We start from the raw sequence: 20,597 nt of genomic DNA, 5'->3' as shown, positions 1-20,597 counted from the left end.
TTCCCACACTGTGCTCACTCACGGAATTGTGTAATGTGTTAATATGACAAACATTTTATAGTTATAACCTACCATGCTTGATAGTTCTCAAGTTCTCAGAGTATATACTTTCACTATGGTGTTTTCAAGGAGCAAATTGATTGCTTTCTAATACAATTGTCTGACACTGGGACTACAGTAGCCTTTTGATTAGACTCAAAGAGTCTTATGTTGTCAGTGAGGGGAGAAGATTCTGAGGAGTTTCTAGAAAGGACTGACTCCAGGGGGGTGAGGATAAGGAAGTGGCCTGGATGTACTTCCCCTTGTACTGAGGTCCTGAAGAAGTTAAGAAACAGAAAAGGAGAATTGCAACTGAGTGGCTACATTCTGTTTCCTGTTCTGCGAAGAAATGAGGACACTCTCTTCCTGTTCTAGTCAACAAGTTTTCTACATGGATGTTTCCGATTTCAAAGCTGGGAAAAATCACAAGGCTTTGTGAAGGCAGGCCTGGAACTTTTACCTCCTTCTTTGAAGGTGAGGTGTTAGTTACTCCAATTAACTCCTGAGGGCAGTAAGGCAAAGACGGTTCCTCCTACAAGAAGGCAAATGGATGAAAGTCAACAGCATGAGAATTGTATTAAGTATTCTATGAGGAATAGGAACAAAAAAAAAAAAATGCTAACATGCAGCATCCTGAACCATGAAAGTAAAATAGCCAAATAGCTTCCATTTTATAAACATTTCCCTTATTTAACTTTTATGCCATTATTTATCCATAAATTTTCAAAAGTTAGAGGGAAAGACTATCCTGTGCATTTAACATACCATAATGTTTATAATCTGGTGTCTCTAGATAAATAATATCTAAAATTGACAAATAAACTTGCTGACTGGGAGAAATGGTAACAATGTAGCTTACCTGGATTTTGAAATGATGGTACCAGCATGAAGGTATGGTATCTCCTCAGCATCTCTTTCAGATGTAGCCCTGTGAATTGACACATTCTGGGTTGACCAAGTGTCACTGTTTCATGGTCTTATATCTGTGTATAGGTCCGTAGAAGTGCTAAGAAAAACAACTCAGAGTACATTTCAAAATGTGCTAAAGATAGACAGGATGGAGAATGAATTGTGTGTGAATGTACATTTTCAGTCAGAAAACTTTGTGAACTCAAGGAGAAACTCTGCTTATCAAAGCAGAGCCCTGGTTGACTTTCGGGGAAAAGAGCAGAGAATTTGGCAAGCAGGAGTTTCCAATGAGAAAGCACCATTGGTATGTTTATGGGAAGGAAAGGCAGACTCAGATTGCTTTCAGTTTCATTGCTAGGAGTCCTGCACTGCTGTGGCTGGTGAGTGAGTCCTTTCTTTGTTTATGGTTGTTATGAGGGCGTTACATATGGATGTCTGAAAGAAGAGATAACAACCTGGAAGGGCTTCATCAGAGCAGAGTTGTTTGTTTGTAAGTGGGGGGAGGGGCTAAGGTGGCACATGTTAAAGCACAGGGCATGCAGACACTCAAAGGCATTTACACTCAGCATTTACAACTGTGGGAAATTAAAGAAAATAGATCGTCTCTCGACCCATCTTTTTAGTATTTTCCTGTGGTTTAAGGATTGCCTTTGACTCACTGACTAGAGATTTTCTCCAGCTCTATGGGTGTTCTGTTGTGAGGATGAGAAGCTTTATTATGGAACAAAACCTTGCATTTCCTCCATCTTTCTGCTCTGCATCTGAACTACTTTCAGCAGCAAGAAAACCAGCTAGTTGTTTGATTTCTCCATTTCTACACGGAGCCCTCAAGGAGTACTGGTAATGTAAACAAAATGAGGGACAAGATGGCTGTAATGTGTTCACATTACGCTATGCTGTGTATGGAGTAAAGTGTCATTTTAAGTTATTTACAAAAATGAGCAAAAGTGAAAGGATCATGAGTGATCTGCAGAAATGTCAGATGTCACATATCTATGGCTGAATTGCCTGATAGAGTTCTTTTTCTTCTCAGCACCTCAGTTTCCTCCTATACACATTTGAAATGTGTTGAACATGTAAATGCTCTTGTGGGTTCATAGATAAATTGCCACTCAACTGTCACCTGATTAATTGTATTATAATCTCAAAAATGAAAGAAAGCCTTTAAAAAGAAAGAAAAACCCATAGGTCCCATCCTAATGCAGGAAGTATAATTTCCAAGAAAGCCTTTCAGGGAGTTCTGTTTAATTTAGATATGTGGATGATTGTTGTCTGTATTTGAATTTCAAAGCTGGTAGTGTAGAAACAGATATCTAAATATCTTTCCATGTCCAAATGCTATTATTTTTACAGCCAAGAGAATACTTGAAAGAGATCCAATCTACAAGATCAAAGGTTTGGCCAAGGACATGCTGGATGGGGTTTTTGATGACCTGGTGGAGAAGAATGTTTTAAATGGTGATGAATTACTCAAAATCGGGGAAGAAGCAAGATTCATCCTGAACAACACTGAGAACCTGGTTGAGAGCTTCTTTGAGAAAACAGAAATGGCAGGAAAAATATTTGCAGGTCACATTGCCAATTCCCATGAACAGCTGAGTTTAAGTGAGTAGCTCTGGCCAAAACGGCATCAGCTCCTTTTCTACTGCCTCCAGGGCTTCTGTCTTTACTTCTCCTGTTCTTAAGAAAATCTAACTTCCCCACCTCCCTTAGACTATTGATTGTCTATTTGTTTAACTGATGAAAAGGGCTCAGATTCACCCAAACTACCTTTCTACTCCTGAATATTTTATTCTTCCCTTAACAATTGAACCATTGACTACCCGATGAAATTTACATAGTCACTACATTATTGTGTTTCCCTGTCCTAAAACATAGTACTAAGAAGTTAAACCTCATTGGCTGCTTTATTTGAGAATACATATTGATCATGTGAGAAATGACATGTGACAGATGGCAAGTACTCAGCAAAAATTAAGTCATCTTGATTAAAATAAAGCAGGATTTTTTGCTTTTATTTTTTATTTTATTTTTCATTGGTTATTTTATTTGTTTGTTTACATTTCAAATGTTGTCCCCCTTCTCATTTCCACTCGGAAAGAACCCTATCCCATCGCCTATCCCCCTGCCTCTATGAAGGTGCTTCCTCACCCACTCACTCCTTACCATCTAATATCCCTCTATGCTGGGGCATCAAGCCTCCACAGGTCCAAGAGCCTCCCCTCCCATTAATGCCAGATAAGCCAATCCTCTGCCTCATCTGTGTCTGGAGCCATGAGGTCCTTCCATGTATAATCTTTGATTGGCGGTTTAGTCTCTGAGAGCCCTGGGAGATCCAGTTAGTTTATATTGTTGTTCTTCCTATAGGGTTGCAATCTCCTTCAGCTCCTTCAGTCCTTCTCTTATGTTTTCCCATGCGGTTCCCATAGTCTCCGATGGTTGACTGCGAGCATCCACACCTATGTTGATCAGGCTCTGGCAGGGCCTCTAGGGGAACCGCTATACCAGACTCCTGTCAGCAATAGTATCTCGGCACCAGCAATAGTATCTGGGTTTGGGGTCTGCAGATGGAATGGATCCGTGGGAGGGGTAGTCTCTGGATGGCTTTTCCTTCAGTCTCTGCTCCACTCTTAGTCCCTATATTTTCTCTAGACAGTAACAATTCTGTGTTAAAATTTTTGAGACTGGTGTGTGGCCCCATCCCTCAACTAGGAGCTCTGCTTATGCACTAGATGTGGTATCTACAGGTTCTATCACCCAAGTATTTTTGTTCCCTGTTGTGTCCTGCCAATCTCTTGCTTCTCTGGCATCTGGGACTTTCTAGTGGCTATCCCCAGTTCCCTATCTCCCACTGCTACATACCTCCATTTAATTTCCTGATCCTCTGAACTTCTCCCCTGTCTCCTCCCATACCTAATCTTGACCCTGTCCCCACATTTTTATTATGATCTAACCTTCTGGTCATATCATGGAAATTTTAGACTCATTCACAGATACAGAATGTGAATGAGGGAGAGGGATCCACTCTAGTCACTTCAATATAACTCAATACCAGAGATGAAAATCTTTGCTTTAATTTCTACTGGAAAAAATAAAACAAAACAAAATAAACAAACAAAAATATCCAAATTTGACTTTTAATGGATTATTAAGTATTGTATTAAGTAAGTAAGTACAGCAAGTCTTGTAAATGTTGTGTATGTAGCTGTCTCCTTCATCTCTCAAGTTTTCTGTTTGGTAGGACAGCATTAATCACTGAGTGTTTGTGTGCTCCATTAAATACTAGGAACAGGTGGCAAGTGGTCCTTGGTCTGCAGGTCCACGATCCTGCCTCAGCAAATGATACAGAAAATGTATATCTTAAGTTCTTGACATTTTTGTCTGTGTTACTTTGTTGTATAAAGAACAACTTTAATACAGTCAAGTATAGCTTTGCTCTCAGAAATATATGCTGTTACAAAGAAACTCTGGGTACAGACTTTGTGTACATCTTTATTTATATAAAAATCACAGAAGAGAAAAGCTCTTGTTTCATAGAATGTGTGCCTCCAGTTTTTATTTGGAAAAGGCTAACATGCTTATAAACAAATCTGAAGCTTGGAAAACAGATGGACCATCCATGTTTCAAAGAGCAACATGAAGATTTATTTATCAGTGCTTTGAGAGGGGTTTCATGGATATACGGCCTAGAAATGTTGTTCATATTGTTTCAGAATTTTCTTCTAATGATGAGTATGATGAACCTCAGAAAATGTGTACACCATCTTTTCCATCAGGTAATTACCCTATGTGACTGATTGCCACAGAAACCATTTGATCTCTTTTTTTTATGTCCCAGGAACGACTCAGGGAAATGTAGCCTTCTACATTTTTATTCTCAGAAGCGACAGCAATATATAACTGCTGAGTGAGGTAGAGTCACTTGACACTGGAGAGGTAGTCATTAGTTGCTCATATCCATTAGATGACCCCTCAGCCCTCAGCAAATGGACAACAGAATTTGGATTCAGGGATTACTAATATTAACACAATATAAAAAATAAGAGGAGGACACGACTCTAGAGGGGTAAGGAATGGGGAAACAAACAGAAGTTAAAAAGAGATAATGTTAAACCCAGGAACTGCAAGTAGAAAGACCAAATCCGCAATTGTCCAGTTAAGCTGTCCTGTAGGGTGCACCAGGGACTGGCCAACCAGCTACCTCATCCTAATTAGAGATTTGACAGATGAGCCCCTGCCAGCCTCTTGAGGTCCTTTGTGTAGGAGAGATGAGGTGCTCCCAGGGGTGAGAGAATTAGATGTTATACACTGTTAGAGAAAGACAATGCAAGGGAAAGAACAAACCCAAGGCTATAAATCATGTGAACAGTGTCGCAAGTTTAGTAGTTTGAAAAATATGTTTTTGAAATTTACATCATGCTTAAGAAGCAAGAAAAACATGAACTTATTTATTAACTATCTTAACTGTAAACAGAGTCCTTAGCTTATAAAGCATATTTTTCCTGTTTTGTTCTGAATAGTGATGGATGGATATGGTCACAATGCAATGTATCGACATATGGAACTTTCAAAAACATAAGCAAAATAAAATATCTTTGAAATAAAATGATCCCCCCTTTTTTGTCTACTCTAGACTCTGAAAATGAAATTAAAGACAGCAAAGATGAAGGACAAGCTTTATTAAGACAGACATCATCTTTATCTCTAATGGGTAATTGCACCAAAACCTCTGTTTTATGGGTCTTGCTTATCACTAAGGGATGGGGTCACAGGTTCCCTGAATTACTTCAGAGACTACTTCATGGAATCTCAGAAACTCTAGGGTTTTTTAACCTCCACCACTAGAAAGTCCTTCAAATCCTGATTCTCAACTTCTCTTCAGAATCCAAGGGAAAAGAAGAAGATGAAGAAATGGAGGTAAATGCTGGAGTGACCCATGCATCACATCTAATGCTGACAGGTAATGTCCATCCCAGGGTGTATGCTGATGCCATTTGAGAGAAAGTACATTTTCAATGCTTTCATGGGTTGTAGGACTAGGGCCACAGCCAAGAAGGCCATGCAGCAAGGCCATCACTATCACTGACATGTGCTGTAATAGCCCATGTTTTTAAATGTTTTAAAATGCTTTTAATAACATCTTCATGTTTACATAATGATAAAGGTTCCATAAATTACTAGCACAAACAAGATGTAGTTAAGCATATGTGTATACTGTGCTTTAAATTTTACATGTAAATATGTAAAAATACCTAACAGGGTATGAGTCTTTGTGTTCACCAAAGAAACTGATGAACTATTGGGGTTTATTAAGAAATTACACTTGTCTAGAACAGGGAGTGATAGTGTTTTAAGAATGTTATATTTTCAGATATTCTGAAAAACTAAGGAATAAAACTTTTGCTTTTTTTTATGTTTTTAGGCCTGCACCACATGTTAAATAAAATATTGAATTTCTATTCTCAATATTTGGTTTACAGAGCATTAAGAAAGATAGATCAAGACCCCCTCACTACCATTGAGTTTATAACTTAGTGAGTAGTGATATACAATAAACACATAAGAAGTAGTGTAAATTCATTTAACATATACAAGAAAGAGAAATAGACTAGAGAGATGGGTTGAGGGTTGAGAATAGCCAAGGAAGAGCATATGTCTTGCCAAGCCCAACCCACCCCCATGAGGAGATAATCTAGAATATACATTACAGGTGCAATGAAAATTTGTGCAAAACTGTAGAACAAAATTAGAGGCCAGGGTAGACTGGATACAGTAATGACTTTTTCATGTCACAGGTCCATATGGACGGTTATAATCTAAAAGGAAAGTAGGAAATTAAACATAAGTAAACCTACTAAGTTCAGAGTCAGAGATGTGATCCCTCCACCTTCTTCTCAGTGGAAAAGAAGCCTACTGTGGTAGATGTGCATATGCATATGTGCTAATTTGTGTGCATGCATGAGTGTACATGAATGTGAATATGAGTACACACGTGGAAGTGTATGCATGTTGTGAAGGTGTGCATACATGTGTACATGTGTGTACATTGGGTGTGTGTTTGTGTGTGTATAAATGTGTGCTTAGGTGTGTATGCGCATATGGGCATGCATGTGTGTGTGTGTTTCTTCTAAGACTGCTTTCATTAAGAGTTGTCATTCCATAAAAATTTGGCTTAACATAAACCAGCCTAGTCATCTATGAGAGTTAACAACACTCACCACTGGACTGTGCTCAAGCATTTGCAAACAGTAAGGAATACTTTGTGTGTACGCTGTTTCTGTAATCTCAGCTTGCATATCATAAATCAGCAAATAGAGACCACAGATTTGTTGAAAGAGCCAAACAAAGCAAGAAGGACAGAGGGATAGAGGAGGAGAGGGAAATGAAAAATGCTAAGTAAATGTTCCACCAAAATTCTTGTGAGGGAATGAGAAGGTGTGGGATTAAAAGCATAAAATAGGGTAGCGTCCTTAGCAAGAATATCCAGTTTCTTGTTGTATGAGTGAAAACACAGAAATGGATAGAGGCACAAGTATATAAATGACTTGGGTTTATAAAGATCAGGAGGGCCTCTGCCCTTTGGAAAATCAAAGAATTAAAAGCAAATGTTTTCAAGAAGTTGAAGATATTCAGTCATTAGTAATGAAGTGAATTTTTCTCTTCCAGGCATCAGACTAGACACAGGTAGTATAAAGATTACAAGCAGTAAACACAGAAGAATTTGTGAGATTTTTATGGGCAAAGATATTAAATGTTGTCTACATGGTCCAGATATGAAGGTGCACATTTTGCAATAGCTCGAACTGTAAAGAACCATTAAACTGATATGGCCTTCCTATCACTGGAATGTCCTGAAAGATAATACAAGTGTAGAAAATCAAAATATCAATTACTCGTTTCTAATTCTACTAAATGAAGCTTAACTTCCTTACAAAGTTTAGATCCCTAAGTTTATGTGATTCTAATGTGTTGAACTTGACAGACCAGACAATGTTGCAAACACTAGAAGAGCACAAAACTGTCAATGACAAACAGAAAATGAAATAAGCGAAAAAATCGGAACTTCCCTTCAATCGTTTATGTATGAATTGGTTTTTACTTTTCATTAGTTTTCTGAGGAGAACCAGTGAACACTCCTGAATGATGAACTGGGGGCTGTGACATGCGCATGACTTATGGACCAGTGAGAGTTCTTTGGTTCTATTTTCTCTTTCAGTTCCTCAGGGAATCCAGAGCTCAGAAGTTCAACATACACTGAAGCTTTGTCCTCGTGATCAGTTTTGTAAGATGAAGACAGAAAGGGCAAAAGAGGTGATGAGTTTTGGAAGCAGGGGATTGAAGTTAGCCTATTCAGTCTTCGTACACAGATTCCTTCAGATCTGACAAAGGAAAATGAACTTCACCTAATCAAGTGGTGCTCATCTCAAATTTTTTCCATTTTTAAATCTTATTTCAAAGTATGTCCTGAAGTCCACCCCACCACATAATCCAAGCTATGTCACTAGCCAAACTTTATACCCTATTCAGGCCCTGAGAGACGTTTCCAATCTCACATTCTATCAGCAGAGCTCTCTAAGCAACATTCTGTTGTTCATAATAACTATTTTCATCTGGCATTGTATTGATTTCAGAGGCATGGTGAGGTCCCTTTCTCAAATCCCCTGTGTCTGTTAACTGCAGATATATCCAGTAATGGAGAAGGAAGGTCGAACATGCCTGGCCCTCATCATCTGCAACAAAAAGTTTGACTACCTTTTTGATCGAGATGATGCTGATATTGATATTTTGAACATGCAAGAACTACTTCAAAATCTTGGATACTCAGTTGTGTTAAAGGAAAACCTTACAGCTCAGTTAATGATTTCAGAGATCAGGATAACCTTCACTTTGCTTTTGTCAACCTTTCTTTGGATAGCAACAAGAACAAATTATATTTGCTCCAGAGCAGGATTTCCTGAGTTTCAACCTTCTCCAAAGTGTAGTCTCATTGAAAGTATTCACAGAATGCCTTGCTGCATTATCTCAACAAAACAGGAGTTATTTCTTAAGTGCTAGTCTGGGTGTTTCTATTAACTGGAATTCTAATAGATGCATAAGTTCTGAGCCTTGAAACTTGCACGACCCAGAGAATGAACACGTAAGATCTTAACACTATCAGAACAAAATGCATAATTATTGAGAGTTATACAAAAGTGGTGATCTCAGTTCTATCTAAAATAACCTGGTCAGATTTGATTAAAGCATGTAAAACTTGATATTGTTTGATAATGAAAGAAATTTATATTTTTGATTTTTTCCTTAAACTTCTCTGTGTACCACTTCATTTAATGAGAATTTTCTAAAACCTAACTGTAATAGAATTGATTTTGATTATATTCCATCTCTCATACGCTATAAAAGTTTAAAATTCTCTTTAAAACCATAGTAATGAAACCTATGTTTAGAAAAACAAAACAAAAAAAACCTAATGTTTATATCATGTTCTGATCTGATGTAAGAATATTATTTATTTTACCGCTCTGCCTAAATTACTTGATTCCTAGAAGTTGTTTAGTTTTTGTGAACTTCCTCTATTACTCATATACAAACTGTATTTGGACTGCACTGGGACTGACTCTAGAGTCTTTTTAGGAAATGGAGACAGAGTTAATGCAGTTTGCTGCCCGTCCAGAGCACCAGTCCTCCGACAGCACATTCCTGGTGTTTATGTCCCATGGCATCCTGGAAGGAATCTGTGGGGTGAAGCACAGAAACAAAAAGCCAGATGTTCTTCATGATGACACTATCTTCACAATTTTCAACAACTCTAACTGTAGGAGTCTGAGAAACAAACCCAAGATTCTCATCATGCAGGCCTGCAGAGGCAGTGAGTTTGAGTCAGGGTTCTAGCATGTGGTTCTGAACATTCTTTTATGAGTCTGGCATGTTCCAGTACATGAGAGGGGGCATTTTAGTACTACTGGAGTTCCAGTCCAAAAGAAACTATCCTATGTCTTATGTCTTAAAGAAACAATTAGTATTCTGAGATAAAAAGAAATGTACCAGTCATTTGTCAATATCATGGGTATTGTATTCTTCCAGTTCATTGGGACTTCTTATAATATATTTTTGAGGCTAAGGGACGGCTTAGTGAGTAAGAGTGCTTACTGTTCAAGAACAAATTCTAAGAACATATGTGAAAAAGCAGGCATAGCATGCTCTCACATAATACCAGGACCATAGATGGTAGAGACAGGCAGATTACTGATGCTTTACTAGCAGGTAAGCTCTAGGTTCACTGAGAAATCTGTCAAAAGAGTAAGATTAAGAGTGATAAAGCAAAACTATTATCATTTTTTCCTTTGGACTCTGAGTGTGCACAAGGACATGGATACCTTGCACTCATATATGTATTTGTTTCAAACACATGTAACATGTGCATATTGATATCTGCATTTTCAGTAAAATCATAATTCAATGTACCAAATAAGGTATATAATGGCATTTTTTATATATATCATGGACTATGCAAGAATGTGTGTGTGTTACATTTTTTTAAAAAACTATCGTCTCTCCTAGGACATACTGGAACTATTTGGGTATCCACAAACAAAGGGATAGCCACTGCTGATACAGATGAAGAATGTGTATTGAGCTATAAATGGAATAACAGTATAACAAAGGCCCACGTAGAGACGGATTTCATTGCTTTCAAATCTTCTACTCCATGTAAGTGACTTCAGATCACTCTGTTAGTAGTAGTTTTTATACAGCATGCTAAGCTGAGGTAATATATTTTCAGCGAATATTCTATGTTTAATTATTGGGACATTTTCAATGGTACAGATATTTGAAGTATTTGGGTTTTCATAATTTGATTTGCTTAGAAATGATTAATGTAGACAGGTAGTTTTGGGGAATCCAAAATTTAGATATTTACACTGTAAAAAAAATGAATGCTATTTCACTTTGTTTTTTTTTTTTAAACATATTAGTGACATATCAATGCATAACCTGTAATTTGCCAAAACTCTACCAGTAAAAAATCCTAGGTCTATAGCACATAGTGTAGAAACTCTTAGCCTATTATCTTAATCTAATTTTTAGAAATTAGTTAACACTGAAATATATGCCTTCATATTAATGTAGCCAACAAATGGTTAATGATCTCCCTATGACAGAGAAACTACAGTAAAGGTGAGATGCAGCTCAGAAACAAAACATTCCCAGTAGCTGAATGCTGATTTATGCAAACATTCTTTTAAACAGTCATCTACAACAGGGCTCTACCAAAGATTTAGAGAACAAGATAGCTTGTGACAAGTTTGTACAAATCATGGTTCCTTGCATTCACACACTGTGAGTATAAGGTCTAGTGTGTATGAACAATTTTGAGGTGGTGATATGCAGTGTTCTGATTCTGTGTGTCTGCAGTGAGCCATGGCATGTAGTCTTCCTAATAAATCATAGTGATGTATCTGCTGCTGATGCATGCCCATATGTGAGCTAAGAGAGATTAGAGGACTCTTCAAGTCTAGACCAGAGAATGAAAACTGAACTAAGTGTGGCCACCTACACCTAGAAAAGGCACACTTCTATTTGTTTTACGTATTGTAATTTTAATGAGATTTTATTTGAAAGAAAATTCTATTTTTTATTGAAAAAAATGAATTGAAAATTATATGTAACCTGCTAAGAACACTAAAGATTTTCTTACTGGTGGAAATGAAGTATAGTACACAAAATTGTTTCATTCCTATTGTTCATGTAAAATGTTGTGCTGTAATTGGGCTAATGAAAAACACGTATTCCACAATAAAAGAAAATGTGGACCCTGACTGCTCTGAACCAATTCTCAGAGTTTTGAGGAAGACATTATAACAGAAAGAGTAATAGTCACTTTCATTAAGTACTATAAAGAAATACACGGCTCACAACATGAGAAGGTTGCCCATGTCAAGAAAAAGAGGGCGTACTGCACATTGTACAGAGTGCATGGAAGACTAGGAAAATAGAAAAGCTTGGAAGAAAAGACAAAGTCACAGTCATGTAAGCACAGAATCATGAGAGATCTTGGCCAGATAAGGGAAGCTCTTACATGATCTTTCATGGTAGTAACTTTGGAGAAATTTAAACAATGAAATGATGCAGATTTGACAGTTAAATAAAATGAGTGAAATACAGTATAGTGAGAGTGGATGTAGCAAAGCCGGTCAGACTGCTATTTCAGAACTGAGACCCCGATGATAATGATAGCAGGGAAGGAGGCAAGCGAACATGAGTCGCTGCTTTAGTTGATTTGACTGGGAAGAGATATGGAATATGGAGGTGATTCATTATCCAAAGAAATTAATACAGTAAAATTATTTAAGTAGGATGTTTTATTTTTCCCAAAGATTTTTCTATGTTGTTTCATATCATGCTAAAATTCTATTTAGCAGAAACCTATATGGAAGGAAGCACTACAAATATTCTCTATATGTTGTAACTTAAAATGTCAATGAACGTTTTTAAGTTTTTAAGTACCTGCTTTAAAGTGAAGAAGGGGAAGATTCTGTCACTGAGTTGGAGATGGCATTAGCATAGCTGAAAGTGAAATGATGGATAAAGAGTTGAACAAAGGTCGATTTCCAGGAAATATCTGCCTTAAAGGTCGAGTTTGAGATTGTCAATTGCCAAAGCAATGTTTTCCGGTGCTAAAGACAGATAAAAACAACAGAACATTGAGAATAGTGTTAGAAAATTTCTTGGAACGAAGTTGAAAATCAACTCTTAAAAACAAAGCCAAAAGATGAAAAAGGTAGCCAGTGTGCTTGACTTACAGACCAAAGGAAGAAAAACCAAAACGAATGAATTTCAGAGTTATCAGTAAGGTTGTCAGAGCTACCAAGTTCTAATGTGAATGATAGGCCAGGTGCAGGTGAGGCTTGATAAATGAGATTTCTTCAGGGATTCGGAACTGTTAGGTGGTTGGGGGCAGGTGGCAGGCCTGTTTTGTGACATTGGTATAAGATCTACTAGGAGAAGCCAGATCTGAGTAGAGTCTTATGAAAGGAGCTGCCAAGGAAGGAAAGCTTTGAGTACACTAAAGGAAAAATTGGCAGCTCGATGCTAGTTAAGTGGCAGTTAGAGAACTGTTTCTCTGTGCTTTACAAAGAGAAGCTTAGTTCAAAAGGCAGAGACATGTTTTTCTTAAATAGGACAGGAAAGCATGTAAAAAATACAGCAGTGAAGCAAGGACTGGTGACAGATGAGAGTTTTTCTTTATCATGAATTTGGTCCTGGAAGGGCTCTGTGATCTTTCACAGGACTTGCTTGCTGTAGACTGTATTGGACTCACCTATTTTAAAACCCTTTTGGTTTTATGACAGAGGATCTGCACAGGTTCTCAATGTCTTTTATGGATCATTCTGCTGTACTCTCCTTTGGCCTCCTGTCTTCTTTGAAGCATCCAATCATACTTGGTTCCTAAACTGTCATGCCAGGCCTCCTGTCTTCTTTGAAGCATCCAATCATACTTGGTTTCTAAACTGTCATGCCAGAACTCTTCATTTTCCATCATTCCCATGCCTTTATTTGCAGATAATATTTCTTGGAAGGTAGGCAAGCATGGCTCTCTCTTCATTTCCAAACTCATCGACTGCTTCAAAAAGTATTGTTGGCGTTATCATTTGGAGGAAATTTTTCGAAAGGTAAGGGTTTGGTTTTGCTCTTTTATGTCCTCTAAAACTGTCATATACTAAGGGCCATAAATCATTTTATTCTGATTATACTTAACAGCCTATTTATTTTAAAAACACATGTTTAGAATACCACATATAAGCAATATGTGTTTTTCCAAAACCCTCTGATTTTCAGACTCTTGCTCAGTCACTTTTCATAAGTTTGTAAGTCATTCTACCTGCATTACATCCTTATATCCAAGGAAAAGCTAAATAAACAGTGTTATACTACCCAGCCACAGCCCTAGTAGACACCACGACTTTAGTTGTTGTTGCTGTTGTTGTTGCATTTGTTGTTGGTGGTTTCATGTAGAGCAGCAGAAGAAGTTCCCTTCTTAGGAGATCTCTTAAGACTTTCTTTATCATTGCAGGTTCAACACTCATTTGAGGTCCCAGGTGAACTGACCCAGATGCCCACCATTGAGAGAGTATCTATGACACGCTATTTTTACCTTTTCCCTGGGAATTAACACAGGCAACTCTCATGCAGGTAAATGTATGTGGGTAGTGGATTTGGGAACCCGTTTATTCTATCTGAATAGACTAGAGAATGATGATGACAGCAGATTCCTATTTCTGGGGATATTCCTTAATGAAGCTGGGGAAAATCTTGGTTTTATTTGCTTTCACTGTAGTATAATAATTGCATAAAAATTATTAGACATCTGGTAGACAAGTGAAAACCCACTGAGAATTAGTCTTCTTTCTGGATTGTAATCAGTGAAGGAAAATATTTGATTTTGATGCAAGTACAACATTCTCTAATTGGAAATACCATGCACAGGAGTTATCTCTTATGAAGAAGGCATTTTGCTGACCCATGTACTTCATGCTTGTGGTAAGCATGATCTGAGCATTGCCCAAACTGTGCTGAGGAGCCTGGGTCTGCTAACCACCTTCTTCCGAGAATCCAGATTTATTTCTAACTGCAGAGACCATTCTACTTATATCTTAAATTCAGTTCTGTGAAGGCTTATTCACTTTTTGAAAGAAAGTGAAAGAATTATAACAAAGGAGTTCTTGTAAGAGACCCATTGTTCCATAGAGAAGTTTTCAACCAAACTTTTTATCTATTTACTTTCCACAAATATCAGGATCAAAAATATAATCATAACTGGGCCGATGAACAAATAAATCCTGAGAAACTATGAGTTTCTCATTTTATAAGATTAAATTATGCTCACTACAAAGCAAATATAAATGTCATATTTTTAAAAACAATGAATAATCACTGAAAAAATTTATGAAAAAAAATGGTTTTGCAAAGATATCCACTTGTATTCAACAATGCTAGTTATTGTTTGGTTAAAGCCTTTGATAATGGCAACGCAGTGTGTCCTATAGTTTTGATTCTCATGACATCTGTGAAACATGCACAGACCATTATTGCCTCTACTTTACCTTCAGAGTTGTTGATTATTTAATTTCTATACAACTTTTAATAGTGATATTTTATGCCTTTAGTTTTGTTAAAATGAAGTTACTTTTCTCAGAATATATGTCTAAAATCAAATCTGGGTATATAAATACAAATATTTCTATGTATAATAGCCTCAAAATTACATGAGAAACTTATATACATATTACTAAAACAGGATAGTAACCAATATACAACAAATCATTGCTCTTAAGACTTACATACATTCAATAGTATTGAAACATTGTGAAATTGATTGTAACACTATTAATTAATGACCTGGCTCCTCTGACACCAGTTCCCAGGTGTTAAATGTTTATGCTAACACCAGCCTCCACAAGTTGATGTGTGCATAGCAGGTGTCTCCTCTATCTCCTACCATTTGGACAATGGTTTACTATATAAGCCATTACCATTGGTTGTCTTGATTTGCTTCTCAGTGGTGAATGTCATTCCATGTTGTGAATGACTGAGATTTGAGTGTCATGTATTGTCCATAATTTCCTCATTTATTTTGATTGTGTATTTCTTTCTGGTTATTTGCATTATATTCTAAAAGGTTTTCTTGTAGTTGTCATGAGATTTCCACAGGATTTAATTATGTTTAGAACTGTGCTCTGCTAATTCATTGTTATTTCCCTTTTTTTTTAACCAAGAGTGTTATATTTTTATTTTTAAAAACATTTTGAAATTAAAAAAAGAATATCCATAGGCTCTTTTATTTTGAAATTATTTTAAGTAAGTTTTGTTCATTTTCTTCACAGTTCCCAGTCAAGTATTCCTGTGGATGAGAAGAAAAGAAAATTCAAAGATCCCAGGATTTATAAATCTGTACAACCTTTCAGTTAGATGTCTTATAGAATATCATAAAGCTAGATAATTTCCATAGGTTAGTTTTTGGGGGAAACTTGACATGTAAAATTTTGCATGAAAAGTATAGATTAGTTCCTTCCTTCCAAATTTCCACACCTTTTACTTTATTTTATTAAAATTATATTTGTACATCTCTGTAAAATGAATGAAAGAGAAAAACACTAAAGAACACTTCTTGGTGAACCACTTTCATTTATAAATTAATAATCAGAACTTACTTACAATGTAAATCTTATCTACAATGGAGCTGAGAAATCAAGTGTCTGTTACATACAGTTTCATGTCTGGCTAACACTAATCATCATATAGGGATAAGATGATGGACTTATTTCCATAATAAGTGGACTTATTTTCACTGTTTGTCTTTGATATACATGATTTCCATGCCTAGTCACTGCCTACCACTACTTTTAATTGGTTTTTTAGGCTATACTTGACAAATTTCTGCTATACTTACAATTTTTCTCTTAAATGTTTTATAATAAAAATGTCCTCACACATACACATTTAAGTTTTGGCCTGTTAGTATTATTGAAATAAACACTCAAATCACCAAAGGTTAAAGCATTAAAGGCAATTTTTGATACTAAATATTGTACAAAACTCTATGAAAAATTGAATTCTTCAAGAACAAGAAGTGATGAAGCCCACATATCACTATTTTTGTCATGTTGATAATGTTATATCATTCTATTTACTTCATTGGGCAAAAATTAAAATCATTGTTTATTACTTGTTTTATAAAATGTTTAAGACTCTTTCTTTTCTGCATAGTAGCTGTTAGCTCATGTTTCTGGGGGATGTGAATTCTATAAAACCATGCCTTGAAGTTGTGAGAGTCAGTCCTTCTTAGTGTTCTTTCGTAAGCCATACCAAATCTGTGATCTCTTTTCTAAAGTGTCCATTAACAATTCAAGCTCTCTATCCTTTCTCCCTGGTGCCGCTGACTTTTCAGTCTATGTTAAATCTACACCTATCAAAAGCATCTCATGAGCTATGTAAAGCTTACCATTTGTTCTTATGGACTCGTACATAGCTTGTTTTTGCCATTTATATATTCATATCTTCCCACACGAATAGAAGCTCCAGGAGAGATCTTCCTGTTCTCTGTTGTGCTTTTCTCATTGCTTAGCATAGTGTTTGACAAAGAGAATATTCATGCTAAGCCTTCGTTAGAGAAGGGTAGTGATGTAGAAAACATTATACAGTGCGTTTAATATTGAGACTTAATAGTGGATCTTGTAACTGACCCTAACTTATTAAACTAATAGTTGCTTTACTTGAAGATTTTTTAAAACCAATTCATCAAATACATCCATTTGCCCCTTGATTCTTCTTGGGAACTATTATGTGTCCAGAATATATAATCTGGCTTTTTATTCACTAGTTAATATGACAGTACAGAATAAACAAGATAGGCATGTATTCTAGTTATAAAGAAATGTACAGCACAGATATCTAAATATATGGAATTGTAAACTGAACTGAAAAATCGTGGCTCACAACTTTCCCCTTTCCCGGTTAACCACTCCATCTTCACGCTCACATTTATATGGTAGATCCCAAAATGTGTAACTGCATTCCTCATTCTCTTGCACACTGTATGTCAAAGTAATCACCTCACTTGTCCAATCTATCTCCAGATCTTCTCTCTCCTTCTTACTCTTTACATCATACCTCATTAATTTCATACCAGTGATAAAGCAGAGCCTTATCATTGGTTAGCCGAGATCGAGATATTCATTCATGTTTGTTAGTTGGTTAGTTTATTTTGTTTTCTTTTGCTTCAGACAGGGTCTCACTATGTAGCTCTGACTATCCTTGGACTCATTTTGAATACCAGGCTAGCCTTGACCTCAAAGAGATGTACCTGCCACTGCTTCATAAGTGCTAGGTTTAAAGACATATTCATGCCTGCTTCTGATACTCGGAAATTGCCTCTTGAATTATTGTTCAGGAATGTGAATAGCTCACCATTTTGTTAATTCACAATCTCAAACAAAAACACAATACATTTTTGTAACCTACAAGCATTCTTCAATATTTTCTATCACATGATTGAACCCCGGAGAGCCCTGAACAATATTTAATGTGTGTCTCAGTGTTGTGTAAGCTTTTGCGTATGCCAATCTAGCATTCTAAAACATTATATTTTCTACTTCTCGTGTCCTTTTTGTTGACAAATACATGATTTGCTCTCATGATAATAAGGATTAATCAACAACAATGGGAACATGAACAAGCATAAAAAGAAATACCCACTTGTACCATGTTTTTATACTAGTAACCTCATCAAACTTTGTATAAAAATTCTCTAGTTAAGATTCTTTAATGCCAAAAAGTTTTCTGGATAACTTCCTTCCAACTATTGTAATGTCTTCCAACGTATCTATATAGTTCTATCTGTTTATCAGTCAGGGACCAAACACATAGCAAATCATGTAGCTAAACAGACAGAACTTAATTTAGAGACTATTTAACCTGGCGTTGTGATGAGGAAAATAACATAAACAAAAGGGATGTTGACAAAGTACAAAAGTACATACAGAAGGTATCTACAACTCTAAGTCTGGAGTATATAAAAATAAGCACTCCGGGCTATCAAAATGAAAGTGTCTGGACAGGATAAGGCTGGCAGATCCATGAGAAAATGTGTGGTTGTGAAGTGGATTCCTGTGAGGTAGACTCTTTCATCTTTGGCTTGATCAGTTGCCCAGAGTCATTCTAAAGTGTGATGAGGGTGATTCTAGATGTGTAGAAAGAATACAAGAAGTGAAACTAGCCAGGACTTTTGGAGTAAAACAACATTAATAATCCACATAAAAACAGAATACAGAAAAACGTTAAAAATAAACTGAAAAATAAGTGCCGTTAGTATCCTTAAGCTTTCTAACTTCTACTCTGACCTTTCTAGTAAGGCCTACCCACGTTCTGATTGACCAAGAAAATCCAAGAGTTTGCATAATTTTAGGTCTAGTATTACAGACCATAGATGGAAGGGTGGCACTTATAATGACTAAACAACTATTAAATAATTGTGACAGTGTACTGTGGTATTCTGTGTAGCTTGTCAAAACAATACTGGCCTTTTCTTAGTAAATTATCACTAACCTACACACATATGCAAAGATAAATTAAAATGAAAGTCAAGTTGCTCATATCTATCTGATTCTGGAATTGAACAAAGAAGCAGGACCAGTTGGGTCTTAGTCAAATACCCAGAAGACGCTAATGCTTCTGTGTTCATCTAGAGGTTGAACATTATAGAATGAGAAAGAAATGGATGAAAGTAGGCTTGACACAAAGAAAATTTAAATAAGATGTAACCTGCAAGAACCAGCTAGGAGCCAAGATGCTGAACTGCAGAATACCATCCTCTCAGTCTTTTCCAGATCCAAATTTTGGTTATAGGTGTATACTGAAAGAGAAGCTAATACTGAACTCATGGAGAAACTGTCAGTCTTGCACAGAATTTAAAAAGCTGGAAAAAAATCTGTTGTATACAAAAGAGCTGTACCTCAATAGTTTCTAAGCCAGCCTACTCTGTAAAGTGGGTGGATATCATGTCCTTTACGAACCCTCTGTGTCTAAGGATAGCATAGACACTGCTCTATTTTTATCTTTGAAACGTCTTGAAAAATGTCATGTATGACAAAAGCTAACTCAAGACTACTGGTTATGTAAATTTCTTGTATATAGTAGATTATATATTATATGTATACACAGAGTATATATTGATCTCTAATTTTTATCTCTTTTTATATGAAATCTTAATCTCATTGTCTTTAAAGTAATCTGTATGTTGACATATTATAAAACATCTATTACTGATTACTTGTCTTTAAACGTGATCTCAATATTCAACTAATTTCTTTTTTAAAATTTTTTATTGGATGTTTTATTTACATTTGATATGTTGTCCCCTTACCCCATCCCCCACCCACCCAGGAACCCGCTATCCCCTCACCCCTCCTCCTTCTTCTCTGTGGATGTAACCCCTACATACACCCCCACTCCCACCTCCCCACCTCCAAAATTCCCACCCCCTGGAGCGTCCAGCCTTCATGAGGTCAAGGATCTCTTCTTCCACCTATGCCCAGCAGGGCCCTCCACTCTTACATATTCAACTGAAGCCCTGGATCACTCCATAAGTGCTCCCAGGCTGGTGGTTTAGACCCTGGGAACTCTGGTTGGTTGGTATTGTTGCTCTCCTCATGGGGCCACAAACCCTTTCAGTTCCTTCAGTCTTCACTCTAACTCCTCCATTGAGAACCCCATTATCAGTTCAATGACTAGTTGTGAGCATCTGCCTCTGAATATGTCAGACTCTTGAAGACCTCTGAGAAGACATCCATATCAGGCTCTTATCAGCATGCACTTCCTGACTTCCACATCAGCATCTACCTTTGGTGACTGCACATGGGATGGATACTCAGGTGGAAAGGTCTTCAGACGGCCCCTCCTTCAGTTTTTGTCCCTCGCTTTGTCTCCATATTTGCTCCCTTGAGTATTTTGTTGCTCCTTCTAAGAAGGACCGAATCAGCCCCACTTGATCTTCCTTCTTTATGAGCTTCATGTGGCCTGTGAGTTGCATCTTGGGCATTTCAAGGTTCTGGGCTAATATCCAATAATCAGTGAGTGAATACCATGTGTTTTCT

At 36.7% G+C, this 20,597-nt stretch overlaps 1 protein-coding gene across 3 annotated transcripts; it reads left to right on the top strand.

Annotated features, from left to right (window-relative positions):
- Window positions 1–1,299: 1,299 nt before the first annotated feature.
- Window positions 1,300–16,775, top strand: LOC114624384 (caspase-12-like). Of its 3 annotated transcripts, none has more exons than XM_028771331.1 (11): window positions 1,300–1,328; window positions 2,302–2,553; window positions 4,662–4,724; window positions 5,582–5,659; window positions 5,831–5,908; window positions 8,165–8,259; window positions 9,580–9,814; window positions 10,507–10,656; window positions 13,510–13,619; window positions 14,021–14,139; window positions 15,831–16,775. In XM_028771331.1, exons 2-10 carry the CDS (start codon window positions 2,358–2,360, stop codon window positions 14,117–14,119), a joined length of 1,104 nt encoding a protein of 367 aa, XP_028627164.1. In that variant the 5' UTR covers window positions 1,300–1,328; window positions 2,302–2,357; the 3' UTR covers window positions 14,120–14,139; window positions 15,831–16,775. The 3 variants fall into 3 exon arrangements, with proteins under 3 accessions (XP_028627164.1, XP_028627166.1, XP_028627165.1); XM_028771333.1 differs by lacking the exon at window positions 1,300–1,328 and adding an exon at window positions 1,366–1,438; XM_028771332.1 differs by lacking the exon at window positions 1,300–1,328 and adding an exon at window positions 1,726–1,788.
- Window positions 16,776–20,597: the final 3,822 nt, after the last annotated feature.

The sequence above is a fragment of the Grammomys surdaster genome, unplaced genomic scaffold (assembly GCF_004785775.1).
Source record: "Grammomys surdaster isolate TR1022 unplaced genomic scaffold, NIH_TR_1.0 206, whole genome shotgun sequence".
In the NCBI taxonomy this organism is placed as follows: Eukaryota; Metazoa; Chordata; class Mammalia; order Rodentia; family Muridae; genus Grammomys; species Grammomys surdaster.
This window is presented reverse-complemented; position numbering and strand designations above follow the sequence as displayed.